At 54.5% G+C, this 18,277-nt stretch overlaps 1 protein-coding gene across 1 annotated transcript in view; it reads left to right on the forward strand.

Moving 5' to 3' along the window:
* The window catches only part of LOC118694280 (S-adenosyl-L-methionine-dependent tRNA 4-demethylwyosine synthase TYW1-like), a 98,397-nt gene extending 80,988 nt beyond the window's left edge, over nucleotides 1–17,409 (forward strand). The window contains 2 exon segments of the mRNA XM_054517037.1: nucleotides 1,114–1,281; nucleotides 16,390–17,409. Coding sequence (XP_054373012.1) covers nucleotides 1,114–1,281; nucleotides 16,390–16,611 — 390 coding nt within the window. The 3' untranslated portion in view covers nucleotides 16,612–17,409.
* Nucleotides 17,410–18,277: the final 868 nt, after the last annotated feature.

Here is an 18,277-nt window from a genome sequence, read left to right on the forward strand (position 1 = left end):
GGTGTTCCACTCCCTGAGCAGTCCCCCAGAGCAGCAGTGCCGTGTCCTGGCTCTGTGTGGGGACAGAGGGACACGAGTCCTGCTCCAGGATCCCCATCCATGCCTGGCTGGGGGGGTTGGGCAGGGAGCTGGAGCAGGAGCCCCATTTCTCTGACAGCCTGGGATCTGCAGGGCAGGTGTCCTTGAACAATGTCACCTCTCAGGGGCAGTTCTGGGGGTGCCTCCAGAACATGACCCAGTAGCTGCTTCCCAAAGCTCCAGAGGAGGGACTGAGCTTTGTGTCAGGGTCTGCTGTGCCAGGGATGCTCCCAGTGCCCAGGATGGGTACAGCCCACCCAGGGACCTGCTGGGTTTGGGCACAGGTGGGGCAGGGCAGAATTCACAGCCACAGGCCCAGAGCTCTGTGGCACATGGACAGCATCTCTGGGAGTGTCCCATTGTCATGGCATTGCTTGCCCATGAGACTTTTCCAGACTTGTCACATTTCCAGCCCCAGTGACTTCCAAGGTCCCTTGGTCACTCGGGAGCATCCTGCCTTTTCCTGTTAAAGCAGCACTCCAGGATCAATCCCAGCCTGTGTGTCACTGCAGGGGACACCTGGCACCGTGCTTTGGGGGTGTGTCACTGCAGGGGACACCTGGCACGGTGCTTTGGGGGTGTGTCACTGTGTCACTTCTGGGGGGACACCTGGCACAGTGCTTTGGGGGTGTGTCACTGCTGGGGACACCTGGCACGGTGCTTTGGGGGTGTGTCACTGTGTCACTGCTGGGGACACCTGGCACGGTGTTTTGGGGGTGTGTCACTGCTGGGGGGACACCTGGCATGGTGCTTTGGGACTGTGTCACTGCTGGGGACACCACCACGGTGCTTTGGGACTGTGTCACTGCTGGGGACACCTTTCACAGTGCTTTGGGGGTGTGTCACTGCTGGGGACACCTTTCACAGTGCTTTGGGGGTGTGTCACTGCAGGAGGGACCCGTTTTGATGCCATCTCCAATCTGTGACGTTGCCATGGGATGGGATGCAGAGCTGGCAGCTGCAGGGTTTGCTGTGGCTGGCACTGCCAGGGCTGGGGAGGGCTGAGCTGACTGCCCTGTTTCCCTGTGTCCCCAGGGTGTGACCTACTGTGGGGAGAGCTCTGCCAGCAGCCTGACCATGGCCAACGTGCCGTGGCATGGGGAGGTGCTGAGCTTCGTGCAGGAGCTGGCGCGGCTGCTCCCGGACTACGGCATCGCCTGCGAGCACGAGCACTCCAACTGCCTGCTGCTGGCCCACTGCAAGGTGAGCCTGTCTGGGGCACAGCTGCTGCTAACAGCCTTCTTCTCCACAGGTATCCACAGGTGTTTAGGCTGGAAAAGCCCTCTGGGGTCTTTGTGTCCAGCCCACCGCTGCCCCATGTCCCCAAGTGCCACATGCACACCTGTGTTAAACCCCTCCAGGGCTGGGGACTCCTCCCCTTGTCACTGCAGTGAGCCCCCAGCTGGGTAGTAATTAGCAGGGACCCCATGATTACAGAAGGCTGATCAATCTATTTACTATATTATTATTAAGAAACCAATTGCTTTATAGACAATTACAATACAGCTGGACTTGATTGGTCCTTCAATCAAAACACCATCACCACTGGCTAATTAAGAAACCACCCTTTGGTAAACAAACCTCCATACCACATTCCACATGTTCACAACAACAGGGACAGCAAGTGAAGATAAGAATTATTTCTCATTCTTTTCTCTGATCTTCTCACAGACTTTTCCCAGCACAATGCCTGGGAAGGTTGTCTGTTTCTCTCTGTGGCCAGAGAGCTGCTGCCACAGCCCATTCCAAAGCTTCCCAAGCCCTTCTAGTCACTGGCCAGAAGAATTCATGGTGTGCCCGAGGATTTCAGCCCTTCACACCCCTGGATGCCACTCAGACCCAAGGGATACTCTGTTATTTTCCTGTTGCTCTCAGCCACCTCTCCAGAGGCAGAATCACCACATTTGGATCAGAGAACCACAGAATCATTTGGGTTGGAAAAGCCCAACCATTCCCCCAGCACTGCCCAGGCCAGCACTGCCCCCCTGTCCCCAAGTGCCACCTCCACAGGGCTGTTAAACCCCTCCAGGGGTGGGGACTCCACCCCTGCCCTGGGCAGATGTGCCAGGGCTGGACAACAAATTCCAGGAAGGAATTTCCCCAAAATCCCCCCTGAGGCTCCCCTGGCCCAGGCTGAGGCCGTTCCCTCTGCTCCTGTCCCTGTTCCCTGGAGCACAGCCCGACCCCCCCGGCTGTCCCCTCCTGGCAGGAGCTGTGCAGAGCCACAAGGGCCCCCCTGAGCCTCCTTTGCTCCAGGCTGAGCCCCTGCCCAGCTCCCTCAGCTGCTCCTGGGGCTCCAGACCCTCCCCAGCTCTGTTCCCTTCCCTGGACACTCTCCAGCCCCTCAGGGTCTGCATTGCCATGACAGCTTCTCTGGGCAGCCTCTGCCAGGGCCTCACCACCCTCATGGTAAACAATATTCTCTTATATCCAGTGGAAATCAGCTCTGCTGCTGCTTAAATCCATCAACCTTTGCAATAGGTCCTGCTGGAAAGGTTTGTCACCATCTCCCCTTCAAGTACTGGAAAGAAAATGAAATTAAATACAAGTGAAATGCAAAAAAAAAATTAAAGGATGCAGGAAATGAAAAATAATGAGTACATATTTGCTTTCTGAGCTTCAGAAAAGATTAATAGAAGGGCAGCAGAAAAAGATAATAATGTGCCACCTGGGCACCTGATGAAATTGCAGATTCCTGGAATGCTTTGGGTTGGAAGGACCTTAAAGCCCATCCCATTCCATGGCAGGGACACCTTCCATGATTCCAGAGTGCTCCCAGCCCTGTCCAGCCTGGCCTTGGGCGCTGCCAGGGATCCAGGGGCAGCCCCAGCTGCTCTGGGCACCCTGTGCCAGGGCCTGCCCACCCTCCCAGGGAGGAATTTCTCCTGAATATCCAGTCCAAACCTACTTTGGAATCTGCAAGGGAGCAGCTGGGAAGGAGCAGAGAAAACCAGGACACCTGGCAGTGGTTGTGTTTGATCTCACCTTAAATTGGCTTTATTTACAGTCTCACTCCTGGCTGTTGCCACTGGCAACTGTTCCTGAGAAAGCAAAATCTCCTTTTGCATTGTAAGGTCCAGGAAAGCAAACAAACAAACAGATTGCAGAAACCTTCTTGAGGCAGAATTTAAGTAACACCATTAGCAAAGAGAATAAATTGGTACCTGTCCAGGAGGAATTCAACAGCTGCTTCTACTTCCACAGCCATTAGCAGAGGGTGTCTGTGGGAAACAATCTGTCCTCAGTGCTAAAATAGCTAATAAAAAATAAATTTATTTCCATTAGTGTTTAATTTTTGAGTTTCAGGCTCTAGTGGAGAATATAATCTGTCAGTGCCTATTATTTGCAGGAAAACCTGTGCTCTGGGATTGATCAAACTGGAGTGAGTAATTGCAAAATCAAAGGGGGCTTTAAAAAATTAAGGAGTTGCAGGAAGAGTGTGATAAAAATCATTAAGAAATGTGATTTATTTCACTGTGTTTTCCTGGGTCTGAGTTTGGAGGTGTCCAAACAATGCTCCTGATGAGTTTAATGCTCCCATTGAATGCCAGGCTGGAGGAAGGAGTCTGGGAATGTCAGGAATAATCCATCCTGCAGCTGCTGCCTGGGATGGATGGGATCATTGATTGGCACCTGCTTGTGATGAGTGACAGTTCAGGAGTGAAGTCTCTTGAGGGCAGGGGTTTAGGGAGAAAAGGGATTTTAAGGAAAGCAAACTGCAGGATTTGTGTCTGGTGTTATTTTCTCTCTCTGGAGGTCACGGGGTGGCTCCCAGATGGGAACTGGGGCTCCTGGGGGCCTTCAGGGTCCTAAAACTCTCCTGTTCAGCCTCCAGGTCCCATCCCACACACACACACACACACACACACACACACACACACATCCCTTTTCCCTGCTGGCCAGCAGTGGGTTCTGCCCTCTGGGAGCCCTCAGGGGAGGATGGGTCCCACTTGAACCTCAGAGAGCTTTGGATCCCAGGGGAGCTCAAAAGTCCTAAAAACTGAATCCTCACAGCAAGATGTTGGATTTCACTTACCCTCCCCACACCCTAAAGGTCACCCCAGAGAACAGCCCCTATGCCCTGCTCCCCATGCCCTGAGCATCCACCTGTTACTGGGATTTCATGGCTTTGGGGCACTGGGTGTCAGCTCCTCACATCCCAGACTGCTCTGAGTGGGGAGGGACCCTAAAGCCCCCAAGTGCCACCCCTGCCATGGCAGGGAGCCCTTCCACTGTCCCAGGCTGCTCCCAGCCCCATCCAGCCTGGCCTTGGGCACTGCCAGGGATGGGTGGGTCCTGCTGGGAGCTGCCCTTCCCTGCCCTTCCTGCATCCTCCTCCCAGCCTTGCCCTGGTTTCCATCTCCCTTTGGGAGCTGCCTGGTGTTCGGGCTCCATCCTCTTCGATTCTCTAGCAACAGTGCTGAATTCTTGAGTAATTCTCTTTGCTTTTGAGTAAATCCCATAAACCATGGTCACAAAAATGAGATTTATGGCATCACTTTGAACTAATGGGCTGAGATATCAACACAGCAGCAACTTTCTAATGGAACAATTAATTCCAGGGACCTTTTCCAGAGAGAGGCCTGAGGCTGCTGCTGTTCCTGGCTGGGACAGTCAGTGCCCCCTCAGGAGGACCAGAAGAGCTCCTGAGAAGGGGGAAGGTGCTGCAGCTGCCTCGCAGGGAGGATTTCTCTGAAGGAAATTCAGTATCTTGGTCATTTCTGGACTAAATCCCTGTGCCCTATGGTGCTGGATTTGCTTCCCATGTGTGTTCCATCCTGTCCTTGTCCCAAAGCACTTCCAGCCCATTTTGTTCATTAACCCTTTCCCCCTGGAGCAGGTGGTTGTTTTGTTCATTAACCCTTTCCCCCTGGAGCAGGTGGTTGTTTTCCAGCTCCCTGGGGCTTTACAACAGCACTTTCTGGCCAGTTCAGTCGGTGCTGCTGCTGCTCTCAAGCAGATCCCTCAGGGATCCCAGAGCTCTGGGACAGGACAGGAGGGTTCCTGTCTGAGCACCCCTGGGACCCCAGGGCTGATTCCCAGCTCACGGGGGATGCACAGCTCAGGGAATGCTCCTGCAGTTCCAGTGCCTGCTCTGCCTGGAGCTCTCAGCTCACAGGGTGACATGAGCAGGGTGGGCTCAGCACCCTGCTGCCATCAGCCCTTTATGCCTTCATTAATCTGATAGGCCTGGCATTGGTTGGAAAAGCTCCCCAAAGTCATTGAGCCCAACTGGCACCCAGCAGCACCACCATGTCCCCATGTGCCACATCCACACACCTTTGGGACACTTCCAGGCACGGGGACTCCACCCCAGCCCTGGGCAGCTGTGCTAGGCCCTGACCACCCTTTCAGGGAGGAAATTTTCCCTGATCTCCAACCTGAACCTCCCCTGGCGCCATTTGTTAGTGTTTCCTCTTGCCCTGTCCCTTGTTCCTGAGAGAAGGGACCAACAGCCACCTCCCTGCTGCCCACAGCCAAGGCTGCACGAGCACAGTGTCCCTCCCTGGATGCAGCCACTCCTGGGGCTGCAGGTGCAGCTCTGGGCTCCCGCCCTCCCTCCCTGTTGGATGTGGTCTGGGGTAGCCTCGTGTTCTCCAGCATGGCAGGGGCACCTGGGCATCCACAAAGGCTTTTGAGGACATCCCTTCAATAAGTTCATTTCCCATACCCAAACACCCTTGGGAGGGTGGGCAGGCCCTGGCACAGGGTGCCCAGAGCAGCTGGGGCTGCCCCTGCATCCCTGGCAGTGCCCAAGGCCAGGCTGGACAGGGCTTGGAGCAGCCTGGGACAGTGGGAGGTGTCCCTGCCATGGCAGGGGTGGGATGAGATGGGATTTAAGGTCCTTCCAAGCCAAACCAGCCCAGGATTCTGTGTGGCTGCAGTGCTGGGGTGCCACAGCACCTCCAGGGCAGGTGTTGGGGACAGAAAACAGCCTGGCCAGAGGTGCCCATCCCTGTCCTTCAGCCACAAAATCCCCAGCCAGGAGGGACTTGGCCTTTTCCTCCCAGTGTGGGCACAGCTCGGGGCCAGGCACTGGAGTGTTCCATGCTGAGCATCCCACACTGAGCATCCCTGCTATATTTAGGGAGGAAGAGGAAGCACTTCACTCCCAGCTGCACATCCCCTGACAAGGGCTGCATCAGGGACAGAGAGTCCATCACGTTCAGTTCCTTCCTGCCTCTGTCCTTGGGAGAGTGGGAGCTGTCCTTGTGATCCAGGGACAGCACCAGGGGAAACCAAACCTGGAGGAGAGGGTCACAGAGAGATGCAACATCCTGGGATCTGCTGCAGAGCAGGGGATGGCGTGGAGCCCAGGTGTGGACAAGGTGTCTCAGCAGCCAAGCAGCCTCCTTAGAGCAGCTGTGAGCAGGGAATGGTGGAATTCCTGAAGGTTCTCTCCCTTTCCCTTGACCCCTGGCAGCAGGGAGGTGGCTCTGCTGGCCTGGCTGTGTCAGGGATGATAAGCAGCTCTCCATTGTGCTGAAGTTACCCAGCTTCCATCCCTGGGTGTGGGAGCTGCCTGGTGGAGCCCTGGCTCCCTTGGCAGCTGGGCAGGGATTAAAAACCCCAATTCTGCCATAAGGAGCCTTCCCTTGGAACAGCACCCTGGGATCAGGGGATCAGCACAGGATTCCATGGGCTGTGCTCTGCTGGGCTCAGCTCAGGGCAGTTCAGGTTGTCCCACTCTTTGGGGATCCAGAGCAGTCAATTCCATCTCCAGGCTGAGAATTTCATTTCCATTCCATGTGGAGGAGTTCCCTGTGCCCTGACACCTCTGCTGGCTCCTGAGCACAGGCTGGAGTCACTGAGGGTGGAACTGCAGGGCTGCTCGTTGTTCCCAGCTAAAACTGATGGGAATTGTGGTGCTGATGGTTACTCCCAGATCCTGTATGCAGAGCTGCTGAGGGATTCAAGGCTTGGCTGTTCCCAGGGCTGTGTCCCTGTGCTGGTTTTCCCTCAGCCCCATGGACTGGGATGTGGAGAGGCTCAGCTCTGTGTGCCTGGCATCCCACTGCTTGTGGGATCAGTCAGGGAATGGTTTGGGTGGGAAGGGACCTCAAACCCATCCAGTGCCACCCCTGCCATGGCAGGGACACCTCCCACTGTCCCAGGCTGCTCCCAGCCCTGTCCAGCCTGGCCTTGGACACTGCCAGGGATGCAGGGGCAGCCCCAGCTGCTCTGGGCACCCTGTGCCAGGGCCTGCCCACCCTGCCAGGGAACAATTCCTCATTCCCCATATGCCATCTAACCCTGCCCTCCTTCCTCTTAAGGCCATTATTACCATGTCTTACTCAGCTGCAACTTAAAAAACAGCTCAATTCCCTCCTAAAGCCTGAGGTTGGGATTATAATTCAAAAGGAGGAGTTTGCAGGTTTTTGCCAAGCACTGTGACCCTGTTCAGTGTAATTTCACACAATATTTCTCCTTGTTTTGCTGAGTGACTCCAGTTCGGTCACTTCCCCTGTCAAACAAAGGGAGCCTTAAATAATTCTGAGCCTTAATGAGGTGAGAAAGGGGGTCATAATTCTGGAAATTATTTGTTTGTCTTGGAGAGCTGGTGCTGGCAGGTGGTGAAGTGTGCTGTGTTTGATGGCAGCCTGTGGGAAGGTGCAAAGCTGCTGCTTTATCCCAGGGCTGGGCTCAGGATGGAGCCACCGAGATCATTGTCCCTTTTTGATGGCATGCCCAGGGAAGTGGCCACTGGTGGGCACAGGGCTCAGAGCTGGCAGCCACACCTGGAGGGGGATCTCAGTCCTGGGTCCCACCTGGGTACAGGGTCACCTCTGCTCTGACAGCTCCTGCTCCAGCCCCTGGGGTATTTTTGGGTCCCCAGAAGAGGGAGGAAATGATGAATCTGACTCCATGTTCTTAGAAGGCTAATTTATTATTTTATGATATATATTACATTAAAGAATACTATAGTAAACTATACTAAAAAATAGAGAAAGAATACTAATGAAAAACTTGTGACTCTCACCAGAGTCCCAAAACAGCTGGATGGTGATTGGTCATTAAGTAAAAACAATTCACATGGAACCCATCAAACAACCACCTGTTGGATAAACACTCTCCAACCACATTCCAAAGCAGCAAAACACAGGAGAAGCAAATGAGATGATATTGTTTTCCTTTTTCTTTGAGGCTTCTCAGCTTCCCAGGAGAAGAATCCTGGGAAAGAGGATTTTTCAGAAAATATGATGGTGACAAGCTCCCACAGCTCCTGCTCCAGCCCAGCCACCTCCTTCCAGCCCCCCAGCTCCTCCAGGCCAGGGGTGCTCCATGGTGCCAGGGCAGAGAGCCTCGGGAAGGAGGGAAGGAGGGATGTTGCTGTGCTGGGGTTAACAAGCAGGGATGTTGCTGTGCTGGGGTTAACAAGGAGGGATGTTGCTGTGCTGGGGTTAACAAGCAGGGATGTTGCTGTGCTGGGGTTAACAAGGAGGGATGTTGCTGTTTTGGGGTTAACAAGCAGGGATGTTGCTGTGCTGGGGTTAACAAGGAGGGATGTTGCTGTGCTGGGGTTAACAAGCAGGGATGTTGCTGTGCTGGGGTTAACAAGGAGGGATGTTGCTGTTTTGGGGTTAACAAGCAGGGATGTTGCTGTCCTGGGGTTAACAAGCAGGGATGTTGCTGTTTTGGGGTTGGGAATGAGGGATGTTGCTGTCCTGGGGTTAACAAGCAGGGATGTTGCTGATTTGGGGTTAACAAGCAGGGATGTTGCTGTTTTGGGGTTAACAAGGAGGGATGTTGCTGATTTGGGGTTAACAAGGAGGGATGTTGCTGTTTTGGGGTTAACAAGGAGGGATGTTGCTGTTTTGGGGTTGGGAATGAGGGATGTTGCTGCTTTGGGGTTAACAAGCAGGGATGTTGCTGTTTTGGGGTTAACAAGGAGGGATGTTGCTGTGCTGGGGTTAACAAGGAGGGATGTTGCTGTCCTGGGGTTAACAAGCAGGGATGTTGCTGTTTTGGGGTTAACAAGGAGGGATGTTGCTGTGCTGGGGTTAACAAGCAGGGATGTTGCTGTTTTGGGGTTAACAAGCAGGGATGTTGCTGTTTTGGGGTTAACAAGGAGGGATGTTGCTGATTTGGGGTTAACAAGGAGGGATGTTGCTGTTTTGGGGTTAACAAGCAGGGATGTTGTGATTTGGGGTTAACAAGCAGGGATGTTGCTGTTCTGGGGTTAACAAGCAGGGATGTTGCTGTTTTGGGGTTAACAAGGAGGGATGTTGCTGTTCTGGGGTTAACAAGCAGGGATGTTGCTGTGCTGGGGTTAACAAGCAGGGATGTTGCTGTTCTGGGGTTAACAAGGAGGGATGTTGCTGTTTTGGGGTTAACAAGGAGGGATGTTGCTGTTTTGGGGTTAACAAGCAGGGATGTTGCTGATTTGGGGTTGGGAATGAGGGATGTTGCTGTTTTGGGGTTAACAAGCAGGGATGTTGCTGTTCTGGGGTTAACAAGCAGGGATGTTGCTGATTTGGGGTTGGGAATGAGGGATGTTGCTGATTTGGGGTTAACAAGCAGGGATGTTGCTGTTTTGGGGTTAACAAGCAGGGATGTTGCTGTTCTGGGGTTAACAAGCAGGGATGTTGCTGATTTGGGGTTAACAAGCAGGGATGTTGCTGTTTTGGGGTTAACAAGCAGGGATGTTGCTGTTCTGGGGTTAACAAGCAGGGATGTTGCTGATTTGGGGTTAACAAGCAGGGATGTTGCTGTCCTGGGATTAACAAGCAGGGATGTTGCTGTGCTGGGGTTAACAAGCAGGGATGTTGCTGTTTTGGGGTTAACAAGCAGGGATGTTGCTGTTCTGGGGTTAACAAGCAGGGATGTTGCTGATTTGGGGTTAACAAGCAGGGATGTTGCTGTTTTGGGGTTAACAAGGAGGGATGTTGCTGTTTTGGGGTTAACAAGCAGGGATGTTGCTGTTTTGGGGTTAACAAGCAGGGATGTTGCTGTTTTGGGGTTGGGAATGAGGGATGTTGCTGTTTTGGGGTTAACAAGCAGGGATGTTGCTGTTTTGGGGTTGGGAATGAGGGATGTTGCTGATTTGGGGTTAACAAGCAGGGATGTTGCTGATTTGGGGTTAACAAGGAGGGATGTTGCTGTTTTGGGGTTAACAAGCAGGGATGTTGCTGTCCTGGGGTTCACAAGCAGGGATGTTGCTGATTTGGGGTTAACAAGCAGGGATGTTGCTGTTCTGGGGTTAACAAGCAGGGATGTTGCTGTTTTGGGGTTCACAAGCAGGGATGTTGCTGTGCTGGGTGGGAAGGTGAGTTCAGGTGAGGCAGGATGGGATAGGATGGATCTGCCCCTCCCAGTGCTGCTGAGGGATGGCAGTTCCAGCAGCTGGGAGCCCTGAGCACAGCTCATGGGTGTCTGTCTGTCCCTCTGACAATCCCCCAGAGGGGGTGTGGGTCACAGGCTGTGTGCACCAAGTGTTTCATTGGAGGCTTTGGGGTTTTGGTTGGTTGTTTTTTGTGTGGCATTTGGGTTTGCTTTGGGATTTCTTGTGGGGGTTCTTTTGCATTTGTTTGTTTTGTTTTGGGGTTTGGTTTACTTTGGGAGGAGTCTTAGTCTGCTTTGTGGGGTTTTTTTGGTTGGTTTTGGTAAGCTTGGGTTGGTTTGGGGTTTGGTTTGCTTTGGTTAGATTTGGGTTTTTTTGCTTGGTTTTGTTTTTTCAGGTTTATTTTTTGGGGGGAGGGATTTGGAGTTTTTTTCTGGTATTTCATTTGGGTTTGGGGCTTTTTCCTCTGCTTTAGGATGTTTGGATTTTTGTGGGGAATTGTGTTGTTTTCTTTTGTTTTTGTTTATTATGATTTTGAGAGTTTGTCTTTCGGGGGAGCTTTGTGGGGTTTTTTCTATGGTTATTTTTGTTTGGTTTGGAAGGGGCAGGTTTTGTTTGTTCTGGGTTGGGGTTTTTGTTAATTTGTGGTTTGCTGTGGGGCTGGTTCCCCTGCTGGCTGCTGACTGTTATTTTTGGTGTATGGTCTTTAAAACTCTGTGAAAATTGCTGGATTTAACCATTAAATCCTGTGCATCCCCCAGGGAAAATCCATTTGTTGGATTTGAGGACTTTGTAGCCTTGAATCCCCAACAGGACAAGAGGGAACGGCCTCAGGCTGTGCCAGAGGAGCCTCAGGTTGGATATTGAGGAAAATTTCTCACTGAAAGGGTTGTGCAGACCTGGCACAGCTGCCCAGGGCAGGGTCAGTGTCCCTGTCCCTGGAGGGGTTTAACAACCCTGTGCATGTGGCACTTGAGGACATGGGGTAGTGGTGGCCTTGGCAGTGCTTTGGGGATGGTTGGACTCAGTGATCCTGGAGGAGTTTTCCAACCCCACTGTTTGTAGGATTCTCACCACAGAGGAGCTCTGGGGTCTCCCCCACTCCCCCTGTGCTCCCCAGGGACCCTGGAGGGCAGCACAGCTCCAAGGAGGGGAGTTCTCCATGCAGGATGGACCCTGTGCTTCCAGCCCTGCAGGAGCCACCACAGCCTTTTCTTTCTTTTCCTCCTGCTCTGTTCCACTCTCTCCTGTGCTGTTGAGTCCTTCCCTGACCACCTTCTGGATGTTTGTGGTGCAGGGCTGGAGCGAGTGGCTCAGGAGGAGCCTCCTTGTGCCAGTGTGGTTGGCTCTGAGGGAAATACAACATTACCCTTGGTAGGACAAACTAATTGGTTTTAGCTGCCTTCCATTCCTCAGCATTCCCTGTGTCACATCCCAGCCTCTCTCCCATATTTTATCCTGTCAGATACACCTGGGATTATTGCTCAGCAGTGCTCATGTCTGGGGGAATGTAGTGCATGGTGCTCCTGGATTGTCCTTAATCTGTGCACATGTTCCACCTCCCAAACTGCCTCTGCAAATATGTTGATAAGAGGAGCAATCTGGAGCATGGCTCTTCTCCTTCAGGAATGTTGATGGATTTCAGGAGCTGCTCCTGCTGCGGTGAGAGCAGCTGTGAATCCACTGCCAAAGAGATGTGATGGAATTGTCCTGGTCAGGGCCACTCCTGGCAGTTCAGGAGGAAAGGGAGGCTCAGCCAGGCTCTGCAGATGCTTCCAGGGAACATGGCTCTCTATTTAATCCCAGTTTCTGATTGGATATATGGATATATCCCAGCTTGCATGGATGGATACATCCCAGTCTGGATATCTGGAACTATCCCAGTTTGCACATAGGGATAAATGGATCTGTCCCAGTCTGGATGCATGGATATATCCCAGTCTGGATTTATGGATCTGTCCCAGTTTGGATACGTGGCTATATCCCAGTCTGGATGCATGGATATATCCCAGTTTGGATGCATGGATATATCCCAGTTTGGATATATCCCAGTTAGGATATATGGATCTATTGATCTATCCCAGTTTGGCTGTATGGATCTCTCCCAGTTTGGATATATGGATCTATTGATCTATCCCAGTTTGGCTGTATGGATCTCTCCCAGTTTGGATATATGGATCCATGGATCTATCCCAGTCTGGATGTATGGATATATCCCAGTTTGGATCCATGGACCTCTCCCAGTTTGGATATATGGATCTATAGATCTCTGCCAGTCTGGATGTTTGGCTCTATCCCAGTTTGGATGTATGGATCCATGGATCTATCCCAGTCTAGATGTATGGATCTGTCCCAGTCTGTATGGATCTCTCCCAGTCTGGATGTATGGATATATCCCAGTCTGGGATCTCTCCCAGATCTGGATCCCAAATCTGGATCTCTCCCAGTCTGGGTCCATGGATCTCTCCCAGTTTGGCATGGGGCTCTGTGAGGGACAGGCCCCGTCCCCAGCCAGCCCAGCCCTGTCCTGGGGCTGTCCCGTTCCAGACCTGCCAGGAAGGGGCCTGGGGGACCCCGAGCTGTCCCTGGCTCAGCAGAGAGCCCTGGGGGCCAGTGGTGTCCTGGGGTTAATGAATTGGTAATTAATTAACTCATTGTCCTGACCCAGCCGGTCAGGGAGGGATCCCAGCCCTGGGGGCAGCTCTGGGTGCTGTGCCCAGCTCTGGATCCTCAGCACAGCAGGGACAGGAGCTCCTGGAGCGGGGCCAGCTCAGGCTGTGAGGATGAGGAGGGCCTGGAGCATCTCTGTGCCCAGGAAAGGCTGAGGGAGCTGGGGCTGCTCAGCCTGGAGAGGAGCCCCAGCTGAGAGGGGCCCTCAGCCCTGGGTGTCCCTGTGTGCAGGGAGGGGCAGAGCAGGGCCCGGGCTCGGCTCCAGGCCCAGCAGTGGCACCAGAGCCACGGGCAGGGCCTGAGCCCAGAGCTGCCCCTGCCCAGGAGGCACAACTTCTGCCCTGGGCAGTGCCCAGCCCTGAGCAGGCTGCCCAGGGAGGGGCTGGAGTCTCCCTCAGCGGGGATCCTGCAGAGCCCTGTGCACACAATGCTGTGCCCTGTGCTCTGGGATGGCCCTGCCTGAGCAGGGAGGTGCCACCAGGGACCCTCTGGGCCCCCTCCCAGCCTGGCCCAGCCTGGGATTTCGTTTCCCCTCATTCCTGTGCCTCTTGTATCCCATCATTAATGCCTGCCTGGAGCAGTGCTCCTTGCCCTGGAGGATCTGCAGGATTCCATCAGGGCTTTCCTGGCTGTGCATCTGTGCCATGTCTGTGGGGAGCAGAGGGTGTTGGGACCCTGGGGACTGGAGCTCAGGGGCTCCAGGAGCTCCAGGGGAAGGCTCCTGAGTCACCCCGGTGCTGGCAGAGCCCTCAGGGAGGGAGAGTTTCCCTTTGCAGCCCAGCCCAGGGCCAGCTGAAGGAGCTGTGGCACTCTGTGATTCCAGCTTAGGGAAGAACCAGGGGAGGGCTCTCAGCCATTTCCCTTGTGTCAATGTATTTATCACCCTGAAGGGCTCCACAGGCAGTGAACAGTTCCCTAAAACACCTGCCCATGTTAGGCTGGGATCCCAGGGATGTTTAGGGTTGGCTCACCTGTTGTATGGATGCTGTGAAACTGCTTTGAGCCCTAAATCTTTTGTTCCCCCTCAAACAATCACAACATTGTTAAATCCAAGCTGTAAATCTCAGTTGGGCAGCTGGGGCTGTTCTTCCTCCCTCTGGGTTTGGGATTTATTCCTCAGCAGGAGCCATTTCTCCCCCTGACACACCTGCCCCTCTGGTGCTGTGGTTCATGGCTGTGCTGTCACTGCACTAAAAATGCTGATCATTGGTTGATCTGCTTTGGAATGGATCCAAGCTTGGTGGGAATGGGGTCACAGAATCCTGGAGGGGATTGGGTGGGAAGGGGCCTCAAACCCATCCAGTCTCACCCCCTGCCATGGCAGGGACACCTTCCACTGTGCCAGCTGCTCCCAGCCCCAGTGTCCAGCCTGGCCTTGGGCACTGCCAGGGCTCCAGGGGCAGCCACAGCTGCTCTGGGAATTCCATCCCAGCCCCTGCCCATCCTCACTAGGGAGAATTCCCTCCCAGTGTCCCATCCAACCCTCTGGCAGTGGGAGGCCAATCCCCCTTGGGCCTTAAAGGCTTTGCTGGATCCTCTGCTTTGGGGTTTGCCCTTGAATTTGCTGAGTGTTCATGGATCAAACCTGGAGGGAGCAGAGTTTGGTGTCAGGTGTGACATTGTCACCTCCCCAGCCCTGGGGGGAGCTCAGCTCTGCAGAGCCCCGATCCTCTCTGGGCTCAGGGTTTTTCCTGTTCAGGTGACACGATGTCTCCTCTGCCATTGCTCTCCTGGTGGCCTCACACATGTCCCCACCTTGGCACAAGAGAAATGAGCCTTGGGCCCCTTGATTGATGCCAGGACTGGTTCCCAGTGCTGTGATTCTGCAGTGTCCCCTCCTGGCTCCAGCCCCACAGGGACACGCTGTAATTCCATGGGCAGGGATGGAGGAGCAGCAGCCACGGCTGAGTGCAGAATTTCAGGGGTGTCAGCAGTTTTCCCAACCAAAAAAGCTTTTAGCTCTTGGGCACAAAGTCAAGTGCCATTTGAAATGCACAGCCATCAAGTTTGGGGGGAAAAAAATCCACAATAACCAAGGAGCCGGTCTGTTTTCCCTCTTTTTTTGGATGAAATGCGTAATAAGCTCTTAGCTTAGGTAAATCCTAATTGAGGCTTCAGCCAAAGCTGGGGCTAAATGGGCAGAGCAGGTCTGGGAGACAAATGCAGCTCCAGCTTGTCAAAGTGAGCCATTCTTCACATGGAAAGAGGATTTGTGTCATTAAACCTCTCCATCTCCCCCGTTCCCAACCACAGCCCTCCTGCCCAAATCCATCCCAAATTCATCCCAAATCATTCCCAATCCCTTGGCACGTGCCTCTGGTGCTGCTCCTGGGCCATTGTTCCAGGCTGGGCTGCCCTGGAGCCACAGTCCCACGCTGGGGTTGGGGTGACCTTGGCAAGGTCTCTCCTCGAGGGGTACCTGGCTGTGGCCCCAGATCCACACCTGTCCTGCAGAGCTCCCCACACCAAGGGCTCTCCCATGGAAGTGTCAAGGGCAAGGGCAGAAGGCTGGGAAGGCTTTGGGAGGCATTTTAGGAGCCTCCCTCCTGGAAAGTGGGGGAGGATCTGGTACTCTGAAGGCTCCAGCAAAGCATCCAACAGTGCAGCCTTCATGGAGATATTCTGGGATGGGTTGGAGGGACCTCAAAGCCCATCCAGTGCCACCCCTGCCATGGCAGGGACACCTCCCACTGTCCCAGGCTGCTCCCAGCCCTGTCCAGCCTGGCCTTGGGCACTGCCAGGGATCCAGGGGCAGCCCCAGCTGCTCTGGGCACCCTGTGCCAGGGCCTGCCCACCCTGCCAGGGAACAATTCCTCATTCCCCATATCCCATCCATCCCTGCCCTCTGGCACTGGGAGCCATTCCCTGTGTCCTGTCCCTCCATCCCTTGTCCCCAGTCCCTCTCCAGCTCTCCTGGAGCCCCTTCAGGCCCTGGCAGGGGCTCTGAGCTCTCCCTGGAGCCTTCTCCTCTCCAGGTGAGCACCCCCAGCTCTGCCAGCCTGGCTCCAGAGCAGAGGGCTCTGCTGGGAGCAGCTCCTGGGCCTGCTCTGGGCCTGCTCCAGCAGGATGAGCTTGTTCAGTGCTGAGAATTCCTGAGCTGGAGGCAGCTCTGCAGGGAGGTCTCACAAGGGCAGAGCAGAGGTGGAGAATCAGTTCCCTGCTGGCTCTGGGTGTTTATGCACCTGAGTCCCTCCTGTTTTCCTACTCAAGCTGTATCCTGGCAGGGCCTCTGGATGGCTTTACTGCACCTCCCTGTGAGGCAGAATTAGGAAAACACCAGCTGGGGATCCCAGTTGACCCCAGCACAGCCTGGGGTTGGTGCTCTGGCTCTCCTGGCTCCCTGACTGTTGTGTCTGCAGTTCCAGGTGGATGGCGAGTGGAGGACCTGGATTGACTACGGCCGTTTCCAGGAGCTGGTCAGGGAGCGCGAGCGCAGCGGCGGCGCCAGGACCTTCACAGCAGCCGAGTACACGGCCAGGACTCCTCCCTGGGCCCTCTTTGGGGCCAAGGAACGGGGATTCGACCCCCTGGATGTGAGATTCCAGAGGAAGAACAAGGCACGGGACACCTCGGGGTGCTGAGGGCTGGGGCTCCCTCACCCTGGCCTTCCCAGGACTCCATTTCGGGCTGACCCCCATCTTGGATCCACCCACCTGGATTATCCTGATGTTTGGGAAGGGGGTCCAGCCTGGATTTTTAACCCTTCCCTCCTGTTTTTAGGGCTTCCTGGATGAAAATATTGATAATGTTCTTCTCTTGAGAAAAATCAGAACTGGTTCAGCAGCAGGGGTGGGGCAGTGCTGGGATCTCCTCAGTGGGGAATGTTTGGAGTGGGATGTGGGGCCAGAGGGTTCCTTGGGCTCCTGTGTAAGGAGAGCCTGGCACCAAAGCATTCCACATCCCTAAGGAAAAATGTCAGGGAATTTCAGCCCCAAAAGGTTGGATCAGGGCCACAGCCAGACCTGGATCCAAAAGCTGATCCCTGCTGGGAGCATCATTTTAGGGACTTTGTTCAGGTTCAGGTATTTTACACACTGGTGCCATTTCCTGTAAAAACCCCATTCCCAAGAAGCCAAACCTTGGGAATGGTGTAACAGCACCCCTATGGATATCAGCTGCAGCCTCTGATACCTCTCCAAGTGTCTTTGAACCTCATGGCTTTGGGAATGAGGTTTGGGAGCAGTGTTATCCCACTCACAGCAGCCCTAAACACCAGCTCCAGTCCTTCAGAGCCCTGTGGGCTCCAGCTGGGTGTGCCCAGTGCTGTAGATGGAGCATCCCTGACCTGGGGATTCCATTGCTTTTTAAAGGCAGCCTCTTTTCTTAAGCTGTACAAAGAGTTTCTAAAGCAGAAAGAAAATAAAGGAGTTTTTCCTAGAGTGCCTCTGGTGTGGCTGCTGAGCAGGGTCTGGCAGGGAGGGTGGGAGGTTGACTGGAAGATGAGAAGCACAAATGTTGTGTAAGAGCTCTTTCCTAACATGTGGGGTGGAAGGGGGAATATTGGGTGGGTCCACAGGTGATGGATGGTGGGTGCCTTTCCTGAGTATGTTTAGAAAAATCACAGAATCCTGGGCTGGTTTGGCTTGGAGGAACCTTAAAGCCCATCCTGTTCTACCCCTGCCATGGCAGGGACACCTCCCACTGTCCCAGGCTGCTCCAAGCCCTGTCCAGCCTGGCCTTGGGCATGGCCAGGGATGGGGACTCCACCCCAGGGGGGTGGAGGGAGGGCCCTGGGCAGCTGTGCCAGTGCTGAGCCCCCTTTCCATGGGGAAATTCCTGCTGATGTCCCCCCTGAGGCTCCCCTGGCCCAGCCTGAGGCCGTTCCCTCTGCTCCTGTCCCTGTTCCCTGGAGCACAGCCCGACCCCCCCGGCTGTCCCCTCCTGTCAGGAGCTGTGCAGAGCCACAAGGGCCCCCCTGAGCCTCCTTTGCTCCAGGCTGAGCCCCTGCCCAGCTCCCTCAGCTGCTCCTGGGGCTCCAGACCCTTCCCAGCTCTGTTCCCTTCCCTGGACACAAACCTCCAGTTAACCCTGCACCATCAGCTGGAATTTTGGGGCTTGGTGTGTTTGGTGTCCACCAGGACCCACCACATTCCCGTCAATGGATCTTGGCCTTCAGCACCTCTTCCTCTTTCCTAAATTCCCTCCATCCCACTCCCACCTCCCTGGCAGAACCCTCCCAGTCCATCCCAGTTCCCTGCTGGCCCTGGGAGCCCTGGCAGCTGCAGGAGCTGCTCTGGGAGAGCAGCC

Source organism: Molothrus ater, chromosome 21 (assembly GCF_012460135.2).
Source record: "Molothrus ater isolate BHLD 08-10-18 breed brown headed cowbird chromosome 21, BPBGC_Mater_1.1, whole genome shotgun sequence".
NCBI lineage: Eukaryota > Metazoa > Chordata > Aves > Passeriformes > Icteridae > Molothrus > Molothrus ater.